The following is a 24,791-nucleotide window of genomic DNA, read 5'->3' as shown; positions in this document are numbered from 1 at the left end:
GGAATTTCCGGACGTTGAAACTATTCGAATGACTTGTAATTTCTCATATTTTATCATTTTATAATTTATTATAAAATACAAGTATTAATTAACTCAAAATCTTGTATTTTTTTCTAACTATAGTTACAGAAATTTAATCAGCAGCTCAAAGTTCACTTGGGTCAGAGGTCAGATTCAATAACAGCATCAGATAAAGATGACATTATTTGAGACGATCTGTGTGATGACAGCAACATTTGCAGCTGTTTACATTTACTTAACTAAAAATTCTAACAGAAAATCGGTTGAAGATTTTCCCATCAGGTTTTCTAATGATAAAAACAAGGTAAAAAGTAAGAATGATTCAGAAGGGGAGACAATTTTGTGCTATTTTTCTTTTCCAAACACCACTTTTGCTAATGCATCATATTTCTTAAATCTATATATGTTAATAAAAAATCCCATTTTATTTATAAAGTTTAAAACTCTTAAATGTTTACTGTGTAAAATGTCATCTCATTTGCTTTTTCAAACATAATATCTATATTTTAAAGTTTGAAGAAATGTATTTTTTTCATAGATATCATGACATAGATAGAACTTATATTAAAGTTCAAGTTATAAATAATTAATATTTGTTTTTTTTATAATAAATCAATAGGTGATACATAGTAATTATGGTATCTCACCTATTGTAAACCTTAGTGTGATCACACAAAAAATTAAATAAGAAAAAAAATAGGAGACAAATTAACATGATTAAAGTGCTTAGAAAATCAGCCTAACAATCTGCTTTTTCTTCCTCCCTAAGTGGGGCTGGAAGCTGTATAATGTTTTTTGTTGCCTCAAGAGTTGTAGGTGTGATGTTTTTACATTGCCAATCAAATGTTGGAATTATTTTCTTTTTTACTCTATTTAATGAGGCTGGAGGACAAAAATTTCAGCAACATTTCATGCATTTTAAACATTTTTTTCATTTAAAATTTTATTTATTACACTATTAGTTGTTACTTTATGATATAGTACAAAAATCAACCAAGGATATCATTCCTTTTGGCCTGACATGACTTTAAAAATGTTTACATCATTGAAAAAGCCCAAATTATCTCCCTTTGGTGTTAAATGCCATTTTTTTGGCATTTTAAATTGAAATCTTTTTTAACTCATTGGTAACCTTTATTTTTATGCCCCACCTACAATAGTAGAGGGGCATTATGTTTTCTGGTCTGTCCGTCCGTCCGTCCGTCCGTCCTTCCATCCGTTCGTTCAGGTTAAATTTTTTGGTCAAGGTAGTTTTTGATGAAGTTGAAGTCCAATCAACTTCAAACTTAGTACACATGTTCTCTATGATATGATATTTCTAATTTAATTGCCAAATTAGAGTTTTGACCCCAATTTCACGGTCTACTGAACATAGAAAATGATAATGCGAGTGGGGCATCCGTGTACTATGGACACATTCTTGTTTATATATTTTTTTTCAAATAAGCTTTACTTAAACTACACAATTGTAAAATTTAAGCTATTTCTGTAATTTAGTTCTTTTTTTTATTTCGATATTATACCTCTATTTCTCCTATTAGCAGTGATTAGTTCAAAAGAAAAAAGTACCTAAAACAAAAATGCATGCTTCTTACAAAGGCAGATTGTGAGCTTAAATGAATATTGACCCCATTTTTTTAATTTATTTTTATTATTAAGTATACATGGTATATGATAAAGTTGATTGACAGAAAAAAAATGATTTATGATTTATATATATACCCTCGAGCCCCTTTACTTAATGATGAATAAAAAATACATGGAGAGGTTTCAAAGTTTTTTTTTGGCCAAAATATTAAGACCTTTAAGATATAACAAATTCCCCCCCCCCCCCCCCCCCCCCCAAAATACCATGAAGAACAAGTTTCAAATTACCGCAAAGTTAGTTTTTGGTACACATCAATTACATGTAAGCGTGGCGTCTTCAGGGTAATTAATAATACAGCTGATTTTGTAAAATTTGAAGTAATTGTAAACATCTTTTTAAAGAAATTAAAATAACTATTATGTATCTATAAAGAAAATATGTAATTGGTTTAGAGTACAAACTATAAATAACCATAGATCTCAATTTAATCACACATCCATTTATTTATATATGTCTACCTGCATGACATTCAAGATTTTCTAAGGGAAGTGGTACTTCTATAGTCCCAAAAGACTTTTGTCTTTGACCTCATATGAGTAATTCTTAAAAGATGCCCCTGACTGTTATATATATATACACATAAATCCCAAAATTACAATTCAATTATTAATGCATTTATAACTAAAAAAATCAGTAATGCATTGGATAATAAGCAACAAACTAAGTTAACTACTTCTATACATTCACAGAATGAAGAAAATAATTCTCAACTTGAATTGTGATATAATTTGCATATTTAAGTTGGTACCTAACACTACAGGGAGATAACTCTGTAAAAATCACAATGTTTTGGTAAGGAAATATTAAGCTTCTCAATGATCAAAATTAGTGTTTGTAAAACTGCTATGAGGGTGGTAAAGGGTTAATTTCGTGCAACATGTTTTGCCATTTTTATTTCCCATGCAGCCGTGAAAAAGGTCCGTTATTCACTGTGTTTCGTGAAATTGGTAAAAAGATCAACCTGCAAGACATTTTTAATTGTTCGTTCATCGTGAAATGGCAATTTTATTTTGCGTTCTTCCGTGCAGATACATATGTACCCCGCTTTATGCCCCTCTGCTATATAACCAACAATATTTTCTGATAAACATGATGAAGAGGTTGATTCAAATTTTAGGAATTTTTTATTTTTTTGTCAAAGGGTCAAAGTAAACAATTTGTTATTTTTTTTTATGAAAATTAAACGAGCAAAATAACGATTAGTCAAGGTGTTGGGTACCACCTTAAATAAATAATGATCATTTGTGACTGCAGTATTAATCATGACACCACTTACAAAAGGATGAAAGAGGTCTGCTGACTCAATGGGTAGATAAAAAGTAAAATTAAAACAAAAATACTGAACTGAAACACAACAAACAAAGGGAAAACAACTATGCCTTTTATAGCTGACTATGTGGTATGGGCTTTGCTCATTGTTGAAGGCTGTACGGTGACCTATAGTTGTTAATTTCTGTGTCATTTTTGTCTCTTGTGGACAGTTGTCTCATTGGCAATCATACTACCGGTACATCTTCTTTTTTATATGACTTGTCAACTGATGGACATATAACTATGTGTTTTAAAATGAAAACAAAGATGTATTATAATGTACAAATTTACATGAAGCTAAGAGCTATAAACGTGAATAATTAAGACAAACAAGAAGTTAACTTACATCCCATCTCATAATGTTTTATAGAATGAAGAAAAAGATCACTATGATGTAGCTATAGTGGGAGCAGGACCAGCAGGGTCAACATGTGCTTATTTTCTGGGTAAGTTCAGAATTGAAACAATTTAGAGAAATGACTGTTACATGTAGCTTGTGTGTATAGCTGCCTGATTGGTACATAATATATTATATAAACAATTTACTGTATTACACTTACATGGACACTAAATTAAAAGACATTTTAAAATTTCAAAGCTCTTGTTGTCAACCCTGTGGCAAAAATCAACATTACTGGTATGGTATACATTTGAGCTGACAGTAGCCAACTGCCAGTCAAAACACAAGGTTTAGTTGCATTCTTGACCATTTTGTGTAGTATTGTAAATTCAGAAATCATTGCGAGTTTTTTATTTAAACGCAAATAATGCGACAAAGTGAGTATCTCAATTATAAGAACTCGCATTCTGATAACTGAATGATAGATCTTTATGCCGATTTTTGTGTAATTGCATTAAATAAATTCACAATTGTTTCCATTAGTGAACAATAGCAATAATAAATGCACACAATGATTTCAGAATTTACAGTTTATGCTGAAAAAGAAATACATTTGGTATCAAATGAACATTATGTATTTTGAAGAGCAAGAAAAATTAGAGAGAGGTGTTTAAGGTTCCCACTAGGAAAAAGCATGGGACAATTTACACCTTATTATTATATGAAAAAAGAAAAAGATATATTGAAAATGCTTTAAGAAATTATTTTGTTTTACAGCACAGAAAGGATGGAAAGTGCTGTTACTGGAGAAAAAGAAATTTCCTAGAGATAAATACTGTGGAGATGCTGTGTGTAGAACTGCTATAGAAATATTGATAGACATGGGAGTTTATCAACATTTAATCAAAGAGAACAAGGCACATGTTGTATGTATGTCATTGAATAGAAATATTTTAAGGGCTGCCAAGTCATAAATTAAGCGTGAGACTCATGAAATTTAATGCTTATTTGGCGTAATTTTCCCTTGATCTATTGTTTTTTCTCTTTGGTCATGTTGATGTCTACAATTTTGGCAAAATTTCAGCTTTTGCTTCATGAAAAGTTGGCAGATTTTGTAGTTCTTTCAAAATAGAAGTTCCAAATGGAAGAACTTTTTTTTTATATTTAATTTCCTCTGAAACAAAGATTACATCATTTGTTTCCTACCGAATAAACTTTTTTGTTAGAGTGAACAAATATAAGTTGACATCAGTATTCATCAGTATCATTATAGGCAGCAAGAATTAAACAAGTCATACTATTTACACAGATGGCTTTTTTTTAATTTCAGTCAAACCTGCTTAAGAGACCATCTGTATTAAGCAAAAAGCTGTGTTAAAAGACCAATAATTTAAGGTCCCTCTGTAGTACATTTCATATAAATTGAACCTTTATTTAAAGACCACCTGTCTTGAGAGACCACTTTTTTGCTCTCCCTTAATTGGTCTCTTAAAACAGGTTTGACTGTATGTATAAAAGGGGTAAACACCAGTCACAAACCATTAGACACAAAAACATCTGGTGGTCATTATACAGTCTTCAACATCAAACAATTGGTTATACATTATTTGAAGCTCTAAAAGAGAGATGGTAAACATAAAAGGAATAGTTAAAGAGAAGAAAAAGATACCTAATGAATATTCAAACCGATAAGTCAAAAATAAACTGACAATGCCATGGCTAAAAAATATACTGACAATGCCATGGCTAAAAAATAAACTGACAATGGCTAAAAAATAAACTGACAATGCCATGGCTAAAAAATATACTGACAATGCCATGGCTAAAAAATAAACTGACAATGCCATGGCTAAAAAATAAACTGACAATGTCATGGCTAAAAAATAAACTGACAATGCCATGGCTAAAAAATAAACTGACAATGCCATGGTTAAAAAATGAACTGACAATGCCATGGCTAAAAAATATACTGACAATGTCATGGCTAAAAAATATACTGACAATGCCGTGGCTAAAAAATAAACTGACAATGGCTAAAAAATAAACTAACAATGCCATGGCTAAAAAATAAACTGACAATGCCATGGCTAAAAAATAAACTGACAATGTCATGGCTAAAAAATAAACTGACAATGCCATGGCTAAAAAATATACTGACAATGCCATGGCTAAAAAATATACTGACAATGCCATGGCTAAAAAATAAACTGACAATGCCATGGCTAAAAAATATACTGACAATGCCATGGCTAAAAAATATACTGACAATGCCATGGCTAAAAAATATACTGACTATGCCATGGCTAAAAAATAAACTGACAATGTCATGGCTAAAAATAAACTGACAATGCCATGGCTAAAAAATAAACTGACAATGCCATGGCTAAAAAATAAACTGACAATGCCATGGCTAAAAAATAAACTGACAATGCCATGGCTAAAAAATAAAAAGACAAACAGACAAAAAAGTACACAAAACACAACATAGAAACTAAAGACTGAGCAACACAAACTCCACCAAAAACTGGGGATAATCTCACATTCTCCAGAAAAGTAATTTGATCCTGCTCCATATGTGACGCACATCATGTTGCTTATGTTAGCGCAAACTTGTCAAAAACAAAACTCCTTTTCTTTTAAACTCATAAGTTGAAAACCCATTTGAAAACAAAACCCCTTTTAAAGTTTTTAAGTCGAAAACAAATACAGAAAACAGAAAACTACAGTCTGAGCAACACAAACAGTATGAGGGTCTGGATGGGGGGGGGGGGGGGGTCTGTTATTCTGTAAACATTTAATTTTCACCCCTTTTTTCTCTAATCATTAAAAAATTAACCCCTTTTTTCTCTAATCTTCAAAAAATTAACCCCTTTTTTCTCTAATCTTCATTTTTTTGCCCGTTATTCTCTAATCTTCATTTTTTAAGGGCATCCAAACCCTCCAGTATGATCTGAGGTGCTTCAGAAGGGTTACAGCAGATCCTGTTCCTGCTCTAAATTGCCCTAATCTTAATTGTTCTTAAAACAAATTTTAATTTCCAAATTGTTTTCTAGCAAGCCATATTAATCAGAATTTATTATGTTTTTCTCAGATGGAGTATAGGAGTTTATGTAGTCCTGGTGGATTAAGCTATATTTGGGGAAGACCAATAAAATTTGGAGAAATACCAGTGGCCATTGCTTGTAAAAGAATCTTATTAGATGAGAGTATTGCCATGGCAGCAAAAAGGTATAGTTGTTGCAGCATGTACTATAATGCTTCAAATTTAAAATTAAGAAATTTACATTTTTATAATTTATAATATATTGATAGTTGTTACATTTTTTTGGAAACATAATTGTGCAAACTGTTTATTTATATAGTGACACACACATATACACTGATATAAATCTGAAAATTAGATTTAGATTTAAAAAGATTTTTACTGAAAGAATTGTTTTCCACAGCAAAATTCTTAGTTGCTTTCATTATGATAAAGTTGATTTTTCTACAATTACTAACGCCCATAGACTACCTAACTCTAAACAAATATCACTAATAAAAACCAAATTAAAGTTCAAATTGAATACCCACACGACAGTGCCATGTGCTGATTGTAATTGCACATTATGATATATAATATCATGTCGACAAAATATAGTCAGTAATTTATACATACAACTAAAATCAGAACATATAATAAAACAAATATAACATCAAATAAATTCACATAAGAAAGGCAAAAAAATCTTGGAAACACATCTAATCGAATCAGCCCTGTTGTGCTAAATGGTTATATCCCATGAAGTGCAGAAACACAAATAACTGTATATGGGCAGGCAACTAGAAGAAATTAATTTCAATCTAATTCAGTTCCTTCAAACAGTTGAAATTATATTATTGTAAATTGTATTAAAAAGTACTTAGATTTTCAACAACCTGCATTTAAATTTTTTGAATACGACTTCATTATTATTTCATACTATTCAAAATAAGAAAAAATATGTATTTTTAAGGATGGGGGCAGATTTAAAAGAGAACTGGCCAGTGACAGAAACTAAATTTGATGAAGATACTGGACTATGGACTGTGTACAAATATGGTACAACAGATACATTAACATCCAGGGTATTAACTAAATGTTATGAATAGAAGCAGACATGAGTAAACATAAATGATAAAGCAAATCAGAGACACAAAAAGAAACACCATGACATCTAGTGGTCAAGTTAGTCATTAAATAGAAATAAAGATTCTACCACTGCATATTAAATGTTTAAAATTGAATTGCCAAGAGCGGATAAATGTTGTATTGCACTAGTTTTGGTGGTGGAATGTGTTTCTCTATTGATTTTAAGAATATATGCAGACAATCTTAATATTTCTTTTCAAACAACCTGCAAAAAGATGTATTCTTTCTACGTGATGTCGTCAGACATGGTCAGCTTTTTTCATGACATCTCAATAGGAAATTCAGAAGAAAGTAAGAAAATTTAACATCAAAATAGAATGTTGACCAATGAAGAACTGAGATCAAACCAACCACATGCTGATTAAATAAAAAATATTCAACAAAAAAAGTCAGGAGAAGGAAAAATCGAGAAAGTATTTATACAATATGTCAAGCTCTCAAACATCTCAGCTCTAAATTATGCAATTATTGTTTATCCAAAAACACTTAGTTCTTATATATTCAGAAATTTTTGCATGCATTTATTTTTAGTCGATTTTTGAAGTATGGACAAAGATGTGAAATAAATAATTGCAATTTCAGGAATATCTGTATATAGATATATATTGCATAAGCTATCAGAATGTGAGTTGTTATAATTGCAATACTCACCAAGTTAATTAACCGCATTAATAAAACCTTGTGAAAATTTCTGAATTTACAATACTTGAATTTGAGATGTACTGGAAATTTTCATAAAAATTTAAATTGTTTTAAAAATTTTTTTTTTACACAAATTAGGCCATTTAAAATTATGCTGTTAAAATGCATGCTTCTGTTATCTTTTATAAAGGTGTTGGTATGTTCTGATGGTGCCCCTTCAAGACTTGCTACAAAATTAGGTTTAGTGACACGTCCACCAGATAGCACATGTTCCAGAACATATGTAGAAGGTGGTACACATAGATTTGATGCTGATGGTGTAGTATTTTTTAATAAAGAATTATTGCCAGGTAATTTACAAACTCCTCAGGAAACTTTATACAAATATATCATGCTTCCAAGGGGTATTTGCCAAAAATACCGGTTGAGAGGTACAAATTTCCAGAGCCGTTAGGCGAGGGAAATTTGATTACCTCGAAACCGGTATTTTTGGCAAATACCCCTTGTAAGCATGATATAATTGTTTAATTCCACCGAATGTTCCACCTCAGAAATTAAAGTTTATTACAATCAGATCAGGAATCATATGAAATTTCGACTTGAATGTATAATTTTTGTATACACTGCAGCTGTGCTATTTGCGCAGTCAAATTGCATTGACCGTATAATCATTTCTTATCATTTTTTTATGATAATACGCTGGTTCTCGGCTGACTACTACACTTTGTTCATCAGTTTCAGTGAAGCGTAATACAAGTGGATTCCAGTTTTATGTGACCGGTTGACAATTCTCCTTTGAGTTTTATTTATGACGTCATTCCCGGAATTTTTACGTCATTCGGTCCAAATTCAATAATGATGCTTTTTATCCTAAATATTTCATCTGGAACCATATATTTAGAATGACCATGAATTTGTCATATTAGAAAAGAAATAATTCATTGAGTTATTTTTAGACATGGTATTCCCCATCTGCCATGGTATTTGCTATAGGGTATTTCCCATCTGCCATGGTATTTGCTAGCAAATACCCCGGTATATGGAATTCCCTAATGGCAAATACCCCGGCAGAGAAAAGAAAATCTCAATATATAGAAATTGGTGAAAAATACCATGGTTCTCATCCAATCAAAATACAGCATTATTACATAAGGTGGAATTATCCATAAAATCCTTATAGACTAATTTATTTAGTATTTTTTAACAGTTTCCAATTAATTCTATTTTTAGTTTATGTTTCATACATATAGTTTAAAACTAAATTAAGCTTACCTGCATGATCTTTATGACCTATTGTCTTTACTTTTCATCTAGTGTATATTCTTCCGTTTAGCTGTCCTTGTTCCCTCATTAGATTATGTACATTTTATGATGGGGATCTGAATTTCTTTTTTTTTCTTTTTTTTTTTTAGTGTTTTTGTAATTATTTTATTTTTCATGAAACATGTAAAATTACATACATGGCATACTACAGTATTCGATACACATTATAAAAAATAAAGTGATACTTGAAAGATCAATTAAATCTTAGGATATAATAAGATAAATGTAAATATTACAAATGATTTTGTTAATAAATTAAATAAAAGCTGCTTCTAACAAATTCCATTTCTGATCCATTTTTACTTTTTGTACAGGAGTTAAGAAACATACAGAGTATTTTCTATATTAATCCAATACTTTAAATATTCTATTCCACCATATGCTGTGGGTGGCATGTTCTTACATTTACATTTGTATATATAATATTTGAACAACAACAAAACATTATTAACTATTATACTGTTGACAAAATCTTCCGACACACCAAAAATGACTTCTTTTGCACTGAAAGGCAGGAGAATGCCATAATTTTTAATCCAATCTATAACGTATGGCCAGAAGTTTTGTGATACATTACATTCCCAAAATATGTGAAAAGTATTTTCTTTAATTTCTGAACAAAATGTACATAGTTCAGTTTCTTTTAATTTACATTTCAATAAAAATGAATTACATGGTAGAATCCTATGAACAATCTTAAATTGAAAGTTTTGTAAAAAAGAATTTCTGGATATAATGAAGGGCATTGAATAAATAGCATTCCAATCTTCAATCTGCATATGTAAATCTCTTTCCCATTTTTCATGGGAAGATAAAGATATCACTTTATTATCATCCAAAAATAATGTATAGAAAAATTTACAAGATTTTGGTTCCCTTTTAACTTTATCTATTAGTTTATTTTCAATAATTTGCAGTTTTGAACTACCTTCTATTATACTTTTCCATCTGTTTCGGAATCACACTTAAAATACCATAAAACTCTACAAAATTAGTATTAATATCATATTTTTTTTAATTCATCATATGTGAATAATGTATTATTATCTGACATCAGATCATTAATGAAGAATATACTATTTTCAATATATTTGAACCTCAAAATCCTCTTGCCATCCATTTTGATGTTTGGGTTCAGCCATATGGACTGGGACAGAATTTCAGAATTGTTTTCAGCTTTAAGCTTATTTTTTAACTTGGAAAAATTTACCAGGATATCATGCCAAAACGGATTAACTTTTTATGCTATAAAGCAATCCTTCTTGACTTGAGTGTAAAATTGTGTCCCCCCCCCAAATTTTTGTATATAACTAAGTGGCAAGACTTTCCACGGAGAGTAATTTTGGGGGAATGTGTCAAAGAAACAACAACTAGATCATAGAGCAGAAAACAGGGAATGTGTCAAAGAAACAACGACTATACCATCGAGCAGAAAACAGTCCAAGGCCACCAATATAGTTCTTCAACACATCGAGAAAATCCCAATTAGAGGCAGGCTACAGCAGAATTATTTGAATTCATTATTATTTTGTTTTTTTGTCCATTATGCCACTCATTTAAATTTCTGTTTTATAACTAGGTAGATTTATTTTTTTTAATTATTTTGCTTTATATTTTTGTTTCTATAGGTTACTCAGCATTATTTAGACATCCTAATGATGAGTTAAGCTTCTCTGTAAATGTTATTCCTGGAAATCCTAAAGTAGTTCCTGAAAAGTTAGACTATTGGCATAACTGGTTAATGAAAAAAGACCAAAACATTAGCAGAGCACTTGGGGATAACTTTAAAATGGAAAAAATGAAAACAGGTTGGTTGTACAACTTGATATTTTCATTCAGTCCGATATGCGGTTTAAACAGAACAAAAGTATTCGACCTCTTGTGTTTAGAAGGTAGAAAAGTGAAATGAACTTTGTATATGGTTGTCAAGATGTCACAAAAGTTACTTTCCGTAAAGTCATTATAAATATTTGCATTCGCGTTGATTAATTTTCATATTGTACAACTGTTAACAATGCAACTTGCAAACAATCGTTTTTAAAACAACCATAGCTCAAGTTGTTACGTCATTAAGGGGGTCTCCTTATAAACTGCTACTTTTTTTTGCCTGACATAGAAAAAATCTTGGAAAAATTACCAAAATTGAGAAATGAATTGTCAATCGTTTAACCCTTTCAACGCTATACACAGCATATGCTGCAATGACGTACGCCGTTCCCCACTGCCGCGATGACAAAGGATATTCAACTGTTCAACATTGAAAGTAAACAAAAATCCGATAAAATATGTTGAATGTAAATGATATGAACCTCCGGTCTTATATTAAAGGACAATATATAAGACTTCTGAGGTTCATATCTTCTTCTTCTTCCAATAATTTGCATACCACCTCTGGTGTATTAACGCAAATCATTTACATTCAACGGTTTTATCGGATTATTTTTACTATGAACTGTTCAACATCAATAGTAAAAAAAGTCTGATATATAAAAACGTTGAATACAAGTGATATGAACCTCCGAAGACTTATATTATAGCACTAAGGTAAATAGAATAATTGAAATTCAATTAATTGAGTGTGGGAGGCTATTTTAATCCACTTTATGAGTGTGTATTATATAATGTAACAATGTAACAAACCTATCACACACAACGTGAAAAATAACATTATCTCCCCTGGAAATGCTTAACAACAAGACACAAAAAACTGCTACCTTTTTTTGCACTATATCACATAATTATGAAAACACATTACATAGATAGGGAATCTGTGCTTGTGTACATGTTTGAATGTGTAAGTGCCAGTGGCACATTTAGAACGATCGTCTCTAGATTTTTTAAATAATTCTTCCATCGGTTTCTGGGTTCACGTAGCAACACGTTTCTTTCCCTTCCAGCTATTCCTGATTATGAATTAATCCAAAACATGCATTTATCCCAAAACAACAACTACATTTGTATTAAACAACTCACCTATACCAATGGCGATCGTCTAATTCCTAGCTGATTCCTTTAATCCTACCTTTCTTGACGACACCCATCGTTGTAGCGTCTACCATTGGAGGTAGCGAAATTACATGATTTGACAGGAGAGCGAAATAAACAAGGGGAGCAATTTTATCGAACCGCATTCCGGAGTGCATTGCTGTATATAATATGTAAAAAAATATTAAAAATAAGTTGCCTTTCTAATTTGTATGTAAAATAAACCTTTAGTAAGATGAATTATGTATTTGAAGCTTTTTGATAATTTCATCTTTTATTATTGTTTTTTCTGGGGAAGAATCTATTAGTTTAAAAAAACTGAATAATTTATCACATAATCTATATTTAATAGCCAGTTTAAGACTAGGTGGAGAAAAACGTACATATGATGACCATGTTCTAGTAGTAGGTGATGCTGCAGGAATGACGGACCCGATGACAGGTAAGGCAAACATAAATACAATTTCAAAACACTTTATCTCAAGTATTACTTACAAGCGTTATTCCAAAGACAGGTGTTATGTAATATGTTACTTTGAACTGGTCTCATCTTTGATAGTATAACTGCATCTGACAAAAAGTTTTAGTAGGTTCTTCTGACTTAGGGAGCTACCATTTGATTTTTATGGGGGGGCAAGGATGAAAAATTGTGTCCTGCCTTTTTTTTTAGTTGTAATCTCTGTCCTCTGCCTTTTTATTTTTCAGTCTATTCAGTCCTGCCTTTTTGTTTTCTTAGCTTATCCTGACTTTTTTACAACAACTGTCATCCTGCTTTTTTTTTTTGCCAAGTTACTCATCCTCCCTTTTTTTTTACTCAAAATCCTGTCCTGCCTTTTTTTTCAAATTTCATCCTAGCCCCCCCCCCCCCCCCCCATAAAAATCAAATGGTAGCTCCCTTACATTTGTCTCCACTGATTGATTGATTGTTGGTGTTAATGCCACTTTCAGCACGCTTGGTTGTAACACAGTATCCATTTTAAAGTTTATAGGTAGAGGAAGGCGGAGTACCAGGAGAGAGTCACAACCTTTGGCAGAAAAACCTAGACAATTAAGATAGGAGTCAAATGTACCTGCCATGAGTGTCATTTCAAAATCACAATTAATTTTTATTACATCAACATGTAACTTACTGACAGTATACTTCCATTTTCTTTTTCACTAATTCATGAGTACAATTTTTTGATGACTGATTCACAAAGTGTTAGAGTAGCAATTATTGAATATATTTATGTGTACAGGTGAAGGAATACACCATGCCATGGAGGGAGGGAAAATAGCAGCCATTTTTCTGGATGAAGCATTGAATCATGGGAATTATGATGCAGAATGTATGAAGATTTTCCATCAGCGTTGGATGTCTAAATTTGGGGATGATTTTAAATGGTAATAACTATTCTGAACATCTTGAGTGCTGTTCAATTAGTAGTTGTAATATAAATTTAGGTTTCACGAAAAGTTCAAGGTGGTTGATATAGCTTTATATCAAATCCAGCAAGTTATTTTCTAACTTTAGCAACATTAAAAATTTCAAAAGAGAACTCTTGAAAATTGAAAATATTATGTAAACAAATATGATTGCTATTGTAAACATTCTTATATAACAGTCCTAAGTATGAAATTGTTCAAATTATTATGGCATATTGTTATTCTAAATTATTTCCCAAAATTGATCGCCCTGAAGATCATAAAAAACATTTTATTAAAATTAAGTATGTCAATAAAGGCTTTGATTTTGTAAATATTGCCGGTATATTTAACGACCATTCTGTTAAAGAACAAATTCCTGGATATTTTGACAATACTGAGCTACCTCTTATTTGTTATATTTACAAGAAATCTACCCGGAAATTTGTGTTTAATTATAGTCAATTGTGTAAAGATGTTAATATCAGTGAAAATACACCTACTTCATGTAATTGCAGTAATTCCGAATATATTTATGGACCCATTTCCCATGTTATAACAGGAGATCTTAACATCGTTCAAGACCGAGAGTTAAAATCATTCCTCAGTAAAGGACCTAAATATTGTCCCCCGTCAATTATTAATTGGAATGAGTGTCGTAATATCATCCACGACTCACTCAATACTTACTGTATGAAATGGATAAAACGGGACAAAGCTGACAAAAAATCTTTGGACTCTTTTTTTAATTCAGTAATGAAGATAGTTGATATAAGTATTCAACATTTTAAAGAACATTTTACTATAAACAATAACCACAATAAACCTATTTCTCGTATCAAACATAAACTAAAAGAACTAGCCAAGGAATTTGTTTTTGTCCCGGCAGATAAAGCTGCTAATAATATTATTATTGTTTGACGTAAATTTTACATTGAGGTTCTGAAAAAGGAAATCACCAATTCACCAACATTCCAACTGACTCCATTTTCAGAAAACGAAATCTGTAACAAACATAAACTTTTAGCCACCGCTTTACAAGCAGAACCAAATACAATGAAAGTCCCAACTATGTATTGGCTTCCGAAGCTACACAAAACCCCTTACAAATATAGATTTATTTCGTCTTCAAACCATTGTTCAACTACTAAATTGTCTATTCTTCTTACCAGCACACTTGGTACAATTAAAAACCTGATAATAAATTGTTCAAATAAGGCCTTCGAAAATAGTGGAATAAATTACTTTTGGAGTGTCAAGAACTCGTTGGAAGTACTTGATAAATTGCATGCTTATATTGGTGATTTTGAATCTGTTCAAAGTTTTGATTTTTCTACCCTGTATACCACATTGCCTCACATTCTCATTAAGAAAAAATTCACACACCTAATTAAATGGGCATTCAAAAAATCAGAATGTGAATATATATGTTCAAACTCTTTTAGGTCATTTTTTAGTACCAATAAACAAAAAAACTATGTTAATTGGACATGCTTTGATACTATATATGCCCTTGAATTTTTACTAGATAACATTTTTGTTCGCTTTGGGGATTCCGTATATCGTCAGATTATTGGAATTCCAATGGGACTAACTGTGCACCACTTATTGCGGACCTGTTTTTGTATTGTTATGAGTTACAATTTATGACAAAAATAAGCAAAGACCCATCGAAACAACATCTGATAAACAAATTTAATAATGCTTTTAGATATTTGGATGATATTTTGGCTCTCAATAATGACGACTTCAGTATGTATATTAATGAAATTTATCCTGTTGAACTTACTTTAAATAAAGCTAATACTAACAATGACCACTGCCCTTTTCTCGATCTTGATATCTATATCACTAATGGAAAGCTGAATACTAAAATTTATGATAAAAGGGATGATTTTTCATTTCCTATCGTTAATTATCCGTTTTTAGATGGTGACGTTCCCTTGTCACCATCTTACGGTGTTTATATATCTCAACTTGTACGATTCGCTCGTGTATGTAACAATGTTTTAGATTTTAACTAGAGAAATTTATGTATTACTGAAAAATTATTACACCAGGGTTTTCGATATCACAAACTAGTCAAAACATTTACTAAATTTTATCATCGATATAAAGACATCATTCGTAAATATAGCTCAACATGCAGACTTCTAATACGTTCAGGTATTTCACATCCAATTTTTTATGGTAATATTCTTTATAAAGCACAAAGGTGTCAGTATTCACCTCAGAAACTTACAAAACCTTTGAATAGACTTATTAAGAAGGGATATAATTACGATACTGTTGTCAAGTCATTAAAGATTGCATATTTTGGCGTTAATATTGAGTCATTGATAAGGTCTTTGCATCGGAACTAAACACATTTATTCTAAAAACAGTTGTTGGCATGACACGGGTTATGTTCTTCTCATATATGTTATGATGGTATGATACTAAACCCCTAACGGGAAGGATTGTGCCTGATGTTCATATGATGAAATCATAATCTTTCAGTGAGTTTAATTAAAGTCTGGAGCTGGCATGTCAGTTAACTGCTAGTAGTCTGTTGTTATTTATGTATTATTGTCATTTTGTTTATTTTCTTTGGTTACATCTTCTGACATCAGACTCGGATTTCTCTTGAACTGAATTTTAATGTGCGTATTGTTATGCGTTTACTTTACTACATTGGTTAGAGGTATAGGGGGAGGGTTGAGATCTCACAAACATGTTTAACCCCGCCGCATTTTTGCGCCTGTCCCAAGTCAGGAGCCTCTGGCCTTTGTTAGTCTTGTATTATTTTAATTTTAGTTTCTTGTGTACAATTTGGAAATTAGTATGGCGTTCATTATCACTGGACTAGTATATATTTGTTTAGGGGCCAGCTGAAGGACGCCTCCGGGTGCGGGAATTTCTCGCTACATTGAAGACCTGTTGGTGACCCTCTGCTGTTGTTTTTTATTTGGTCGGGTAGTTGTCTCTTTGACACATTCCCCATTTCCATTCTCAATTTTATTACTTAGTTATTTTAAAATTTTGATTTGGCCATTTCAATATTTTTTTCTAAATTTACACAATGAAGTTTGCAGATGTCTCAAACAATATATAAAAGATGTGGTATGATTGCCAATGAGACAACTCTCCACAAGAAATTAAAGGACACAGAAATTAACAACTATAGGCCACTGGCCTTCAACGATGAGCAAAGCCCATACTGCTTAGTCAGTTTCCAAAGGCCGTGAAATGTTGGCTTTTGATTTGTTACAGGTTATCATGTGAATTGCCTTACACGTCTATGATATTTTCTTAAATAATGCACATATTACCATAACTTCTTATCAAATGTCTTTTTCTTTAGGCCTTTTGTATTTTATCAGACTTCTTATTATATTACTTTATGTAAAGATAAGATGTTGTATGATTACCAATTTTATAACATGTAATCTTCCAAAGACCAAAGTAAGCCACTTAAGAGCTCATTTGTAACAGTAAGTTCATTATACAACAATGATTTAAAGACCAAACAGCCTATTTATTTCTACCAGTGATTTTTCCTTAAAATTTTGTGTGAAGGTATTTCATGATTTGAAGAACAAAAAATGATGAAAAAAATTGGGGGTCACCGACTTAGTTTTGTCGCTATAGCAACCTCAGTTTCGTGTTTTCCCGAATATTGACATAATATTTGCTTGTAACATAAACTCTCCAAAAATCCTTTATATCAAACCTACAAGCATAATTCTTGTTTCACATTAAACAGTATATTTTTATCTATCAAATACATGTTAAAGAGTTTAAGCCTCATATTGTTTTGATCTTTAAAAATATGATTTATTTCATTCCCGCCAAAAATAAAATGTAAAAATGAAAAACGTTTCCAGATTTAAAAAATATCTACCAGTGATTTCTTTATAATAATTTCAAGAAGGAAAGTACCACGTGCACTCTTCAAAATAAAGCCAAAAAAAGTGTATGTCACCGACCTTTCAAAAAAGTTAGGAGCAGTTTTCATGTTTTTTTCTTGTTCGTTTTGAAGAAAGAGTTGTCTGTCTATAGAACATCGCATCTGACGTCATAGTACAAACTTCCCTTGCTGGCGCACTATTTGAAAAAAAAAATCCTAAATTGGACGTTTGAAACCAACATTTAAATTTCCAAGAATAACAACTATAATCACCTACTTTATTATCCGGTAATACAAGAGATTAAATGCATGTGTCAGTATTAGATCTTGTGATGTTGTTGCCGCACAATATTAACCTTCAGAAACCCCATCCGTCGGAATGGAAAATTGTATGAAATAACCTTTCTCGCCGCTTTTGTAAGGAAAGTCTGGTTTTGTCCTCTGTCCCATATTAGCAAAATAAATGAAAATAAATGAAAGATGGCACTGGCTAACTACAGAGTATTTGACTATATCAGACTATATGTGTGTGTTTTTTCGTGTTTTTTTCACGTCAATTTCAGAAGTTTGCGTAACAAACTCATTTGCTACTGTTGACAGACGGACACACAAAAGCATGCACAGACTTTTTTGTACCATTATATTTCCCGACTAAGACGAACGTATAGAAATTATTCCATCTAGTTTGTGAAGTCGTTATTTCTGAATATTTAAGATATAGGGAAATTAAAATTATAAGTATAATATATAAATTAAAGTTTTTGATTCTAAAACGTTATATATATACATCTATCATGAAATACAATCCCTGTTATTACTACCTTACATGACGATGTTTTGAATAAACGAGACAGTAAATATAAAATACAAAAAGTTTTTAATTCAAAAATTAATTTAGAATTCATTTTCTGTTGAAAACTACAAAGTTAGATTTCTCCAACAGGATAAAATATTATAAATCTAAATTGCTTATTTTGTAAATTAAAAAAAAAGACAAGGTTGTTGCCGGAATTGAAAATCGAAAATTCGTTTTCAATCTTTCCGGTCATAGTTTTAGCTAAATGAAAGGGAGAGATTTTATGTTGGATATTATTTTTGGAGCAATTGTTTTTGTTATAAGTTAAATTTTCAACTATTTTATATGTTTTGCCTTACAGCTAATTTCCTACTGCATGTAGGGTAAAATTTAGGTAAAATTTTGGTTGACTTCCTTGCTTTGTTTGTATAAATGTTTATTCAAGCTTTGTAATTAAGATTGACATCTTCATATATAGGTATGTAAACCTGTATATATGATAATTCAATTGGACATTAACAAAATATACCAACAAAGCAAGCAACTAACTAAAGTGATGATCTACATTCATTAGGAAATTAGCTGTAAGCTTCAGTGAGATCAAGCGAAATGTTTATCATTTCTTCTTAAGACAAATTGAAATGAAATAAATGACAAACGACAATGACCCTTTGTCATAATTATAAGATTTCGTCAAATAAGCAGTATAAATAAATTTTAACTTCATTGCAAGATCGAACATTATTTTACGAGAAGCATCCAGACATTAGTTACATGCATACGTTTCCAGTATGTCAAAACTTCTAGGAATAATTTTTTATCGGCCCGACTTTCTTAATACTCAATTTTTTTAAATTTTGAAAAATTGACAATAAAATTTGAAGCAAATCATAGGAAACATGTGTATTAAGTTTTAAATTGATAGGACTTCAACTTCATCAAAAACTACCTTGACCAAAAACTTTTACCTGAAGCAGGACAGACAGACGGACGAACGAACGAACGGCCGCATCGATCAGAAAACATAAATTGGACATATAAATAACTTTCACCTATCTAATAACCCCGGTAACCTGTACACAATCGGCGCAAATGAAAGACAAAATGAAAGAATTAAAAAAAAATGAAATGCATATTGGCGCAAAAAAGTAGAGATCAAAAGTTATATTTCATTGTTTTTATAAGAACGAAGGTTAAATATAGTGTAGTATCTTTTGTGTCCATTTGTGTTAAATCCACAAGATATCAGCTCGACGCTTAATTCCTCTTTACTTGGGAGACGTATTTTTAAGCGTACACCATGTGAAAAACGTGAAATAGGACGTTATAATTTGACGTTTTTTTATTGCTAGAAACAACGTCATAGAGCTGCTATGTCACTACCAAATTGCGTTAGTTGATGCGCATAAACAATATTATTAGGCTGTTTGGTCTTTAAAATCATACCACATAACAAGCTATAATCTTTAAAAGAGAAAAAAACACAACCAAAAACAGATTGATTTGTGACCAAGACAATAAATGAAATATTAATTATACAAATATAAAGGCTTTGACCTATAATGGTGTACTTTTACAAATTGTAATGTGGATGGAGGGTTGTTTCACTGCAACAAATATCACATCTTCTTATATCTAAATATGATAAAACATGTACAATCAACCACTTAGTTAAATGTGTCTTTTCTCTATAGGTCTATGGTATTTAGTCAGATGTTATACAGATTCCCCATACTCCTTGATGCTTCTACAGCTGCACTGCAAAGAAAGTCAGATAAATTTGTTGCCAAATGGGCAGATATAATGACAGGTATTAATTATGTCAGATATAATGACAGGTATTAATTATGTCAGATATAATGACAGGTACTAATTATGTCAGTCAATGCTATTCAACCTCTGGTATTACAATGTTATTACAACTGATTGGGAGGAGATTAGGTTTTAAGTTGCAAAAGAACAGTCTATTTGAAAATGTGTGTGATAAGTATGATGGCCGTTATAATTACAATTGATTTCTAATCACCTATCAGCGTCACCAAACTAATATACAAATCAACAGAGTGTATGTTATGGGTTTATAACTGAACACTTCATTGATGAGTTTATCCCGAAATACCTGTATATACATGGATTGGTCTTAAGTAAGCGAACTGGTTTAATCCCGCCCAGTCAAGTGAAATAAATCAAGTAATATGATTCTCTCTATATTTTTTATTTGAAAATTCACTGAATAGTATCTCAAAGAATGTTTCTTTGAATCCTCATAAGGATGATTTTTCTGGTTGCTCCAACTGAATGAAACTGTACATATCAATATGATACTTTGATTTAATGCTGAGTTCACACGTAATTCGAATTAGTTTAATTCGCATTCGAAACGTTTAACATCCTAACGTCAATTCTAATTCTAACTGGAATACGCATCAAATTCGCTTTAATGTCCTAACGACGTTAACTTTTAATTCAGATTAACAAAAACGTATTTCTAATGCGAATTAGTTAATTCGCATTAGCCAATTCGAATCAATTCAAATTAAAAAAGAAGAGTGTGTGAACCCAATTAGCGAATTCAATTCGCATTCAATTCGAATTCAAGGTACGTGTGAACGAGGCATAAAACATGTAAAAAGTATTGACATATCATTATTTACAAGTAAATTTATTTGCTGATTTGAAAGTTGATTGCTCTAAATACCATATATTGTAAATTCTGACAGAAATTATTGTGAGATTTTTATCAATGGGAATAATGTGACTAAGTGAGCATTGCTGTAATAAGAACTCACATTCAGTTATCCTGTATATCTTAATGATTTTGCTGATATTGCATTAATAAATCATGCATTTTTGTCCATTCTTCAAAAATCGCAACAATAAATGCACACAATGATTTAGGAATTAACAGAAAACATATACCGGTAGATGAAGAAAAAGTGAAAATAGTTATTGTTGACATGGAGAAAAGCCAAAGTCCACAACACCAATTGATAGACTGACATTTTTACACATTTAATTAAATATTACTTTTTCTTTAGAAGCAATTGAACACAATGTATTATAAAGACCCTGATATTTTATATGGTTCCATGAAATTTTCGGCTCAAAGATTTCCCATACAAGACATATTGGCCTGACTCTTTAAAAAATCCTTATTTTTACAAACTAAACACATGTACTACTAATATATTTTTAAACGACATTTAAGCACACATATACTCAATTAAAACCATAGTTTATTTTATTATAACAGTATAAAATTTAATTTGAGAATAATAGTACCGGTATGACAGTGTCAGAGATGCATAAAGGTTTAAGGTACCGGTACTAAACATCTAAAAATGCAAAAAGGTTCTAAATCTCTGCTTTTGACATCTTGAAAACATAGCAGGTATGCATTTCTCTATTAGCTGGATTTCTATGTAAGCCTCTATATTCTTTGCACTTAGACATGTTTATCTTTATCACATCTCGTTTAACCATTTTACAAAACATACATAACTTAATTTTTCAGGACGACTTCCAAAGATCTACATGTTAAAACCAGAATTCTCATTTACAATTATATATGAATTGGTTCGATTAACATTGCATCGACTCAAAGGATCCAATGGTAAACAGAAGAAAGCAGAATAAATAGGACAACAATTAAAAATATCATGAAGAGTTTCAATCAGTATTATGAACATTTGTTTAGTTTTTATTAAGATTGTTACAAGCCTTTTGCCCAATATTGAGAAATACTCATAATATACTTTAATTGTTAATTATATATGCATTTAATTATTTATTGATAAAGTGCCTTAAAGGGAAAAGAAAATTGTTGAATTTAAAATATTTTTTGTTATTTTACAGTGATGTTATATAATAACATTGTTTTGCATTCAATGTATGATTTGTATGTTGTCTCGTCAAAACTTTTTTGAAATCTTATTTTATGGTTATTCAGTGTGTACCACATTTTACATGTTAATGTTTCAGAGAGATAAAATATTGCAGTCATTCCTTAAAATTAAATTATTACATGTAATCCATGTTTGAGTAGTAAATGAAAAAATGTTGTTGAAGTCACAGTCACATGACAAAATCATGTCTATGAGCTGATAGACAAAAACTTTCAGCCAATCAGAAGATGTGTTACTTCCAAAATTGAATTAATATAGAATAACATTTGTTTTTCATTTCATGTACCATTGTATGTTGCACAGTTAATACTCTTATATTGTAAATCCATTTAATGTTATTTCAATTGGTCAATATGATTTAAAGATGTTATGATATAAAATTGTTTGTATTCCATGTATTACTTGTATGTTGCCTGGTCAATACTTTTAAACTTGAAAATCCTATTTTATGTTATTTGGTTGTTCAATATCATTCAGGGATTTTTAAGGAATAATATGCTGGTTATTCAGTGTGCACCATATTTTTGTGTTATTTTTTCAGAGAGAAAAAATATTGCAGTCATTCCTTAAAATTTAGTTCTTAATTCCATTTTTGGTGAATAAATGAAAACATTTTGATGAAGTCATGGTTACATGACAAAATTATGTCTATGAGCTGATAGACAAAAAACTTTCAGCCAATCATTAGACGTTAATTGAATTAATTTAGAATAACATTTGTTTGAACTCCATGTATGATTTGTATGCTGCCTGGTCAGAACTCTTACATTATAAATCTATCATATGTTATTTTGATTGGTAAATAAATACTAAATATCATTCAGAGGTGTTATGATATAACATTTTGAGTTATGCATTCCATGTTTGTTATGTATGTTGCCTGGTCAATGCTCTTATATTTTTGAAATCCTATTTCATGTTATTTTCATTTGTACATATATTTTTCAGATATATTTAATATAGAATAACATGATCTTGCATTCCATAATTGATTTGTATGTTGCATGGTCAATAATTTTACATTGTAAATCCTATTTATGTTATTTTAATTGGTCAATATGATTCAGAGGTGTTATAAAATAACATTGTTTTGCATTCAATGAATAATTTGTATTAAGCCTGGTCAATAGTTTTACATTGTAAATCCTGTTCTGTGTTATTTTGATATATATGATTCCGAGATGAAGGAATTCAGTGTTTACCACATTTTTATGTTATTTTTTCAAAGAGAAAAAATATTGCAGAAATTCATTTAAATTAAATTGTGAATTCCATTTTGAGGATTAAATGAAAATATGTTGATGATGTCAAGGTCACATGACAAACTTATGTCTATGAGCTGATAGACAAAAAACTTTCAGTCAATCAGAAGACATGCTATATCCAAATTAAATTAATATAGAATAACATTTGTTTGCATTCCATGTATGATTTGTATGATTTTTTTTTTGGTCAATACTCTTACATTATTAATCCATTTTATGTTATTTTCATTGGTCAATATTATTTAATGAAATAACATTGTTTTGAAATCCATGTATAATTAACATGTTGCCTAGTCAATTCTTTTTCACTGTAAATCTATCTTTATGTGTTATTTTATATGGTAAAGACAATGAAATTTATTTGATGTTTATTTTACTAGCAAAAATAAAGATTCTTTATTATATTTTTTTCTTTCTTCTGAGTGCATATTATAACTGAGCTTACTTCCACTTATTAATTGGAATTTAAAAAAAACTTAAAGAGAATACATCAAGGATACAGCAACCAGACAACAAAATACTACTAGAAATGACATCTAGAGATTAATCTAGAAATAAACTTCTTAGATAAGCAATAACTATTGTAAACAAGTTTAATGGCATTTGGTTGAGGCAAACTAAAAGTTCAGCAATTTTTCCATTTATAAAGGGACATACCATAGAAACAGTAAACATAATGCCACCCAAATTCGACTTGATCTGTGTTTTGTGGCAATAAGTTTTATAACATTTGGTTGAGGCAAACTAAAGTTAGAGAAACGAAACGAAAAATTCACTCAGCAATTTTTCCATTTATAAAGGGACATAACTCTTAAACAGTAAAGTGATACCACCAATATCCACACTTGATCTGAGTTTAATGGTGATAAGCAATGTGTATAAGTTTTATAACATTTGTTCGAGACACATTAAAGTTAGAAAATGGAAAACCAACTTTGGGACTTACATTATGACATACTGACGGACAAGGGTAAAAAGTAATGCCCCCTCCACTATGGCAGGGGCATTAATATATTTTACTAAAAAAAGGTATTGTACTTTCCGTACTAAAACAATATTTTCTTTGCTACAGCTTATTGTTCAGTTTAAAA

At 30.6% G+C, this 24,791-nt stretch overlaps 1 protein-coding gene across 1 annotated transcript; it reads left to right on the top strand.

Moving 5' to 3' along the window:
- The first annotated feature begins 138 nt into the window (after positions 1 to 138).
- Positions 139 to 24,107, top strand: LOC139528006 (conditioned medium factor receptor 1-like). Its single transcript, XM_071323771.1, has 11 exons — positions 139 to 325; positions 3,351 to 3,426; positions 4,098 to 4,246; positions 6,412 to 6,548; positions 7,316 to 7,427; positions 8,324 to 8,483; positions 11,085 to 11,264; positions 12,794 to 12,883; positions 13,680 to 13,824; positions 20,225 to 20,340; positions 22,045 to 24,107. Exons 1-11 carry the CDS (start codon positions 197 to 199, stop codon positions 22,164 to 22,166), a joined length of 1,416 nt encoding a protein of 471 aa, XP_071179872.1. The 5' UTR covers positions 139 to 196; the 3' UTR covers positions 22,167 to 24,107.
- The last annotated feature ends 684 nt before the right edge of the window (positions 24,108 to 24,791 follow it).

This window comes from Mytilus edulis, chromosome 6 (assembly GCF_963676685.1).
Source record: "Mytilus edulis chromosome 6, xbMytEdul2.2, whole genome shotgun sequence".
Classification (NCBI taxonomy): Eukaryota; Metazoa; Mollusca; class Bivalvia; order Mytilida; family Mytilidae; genus Mytilus; species Mytilus edulis.
This window is presented reverse-complemented; position numbering and strand designations above follow the sequence as displayed.

Coding starts and splice junctions, on each gene's coding strand:
- LOC139528006 (XM_071323771.1), top strand. CDS start 197: ATGACATTATTTGAGACGATCTGTGTGATGACAGCAACATTTGCAGCT. Junction 11,265..12,793: donor AATGGAAAAAATGAAAACAG/GTTGGTTGTACA, acceptor TATATTTAATAG/CCAGTTTAAGACTAGGTGGA. Junction 12,884..13,679: donor AATGACGGACCCGATGACAG/GTAAGGCAAACA, acceptor TTATGTGTACAG/GTGAAGGAATACACCATGCC.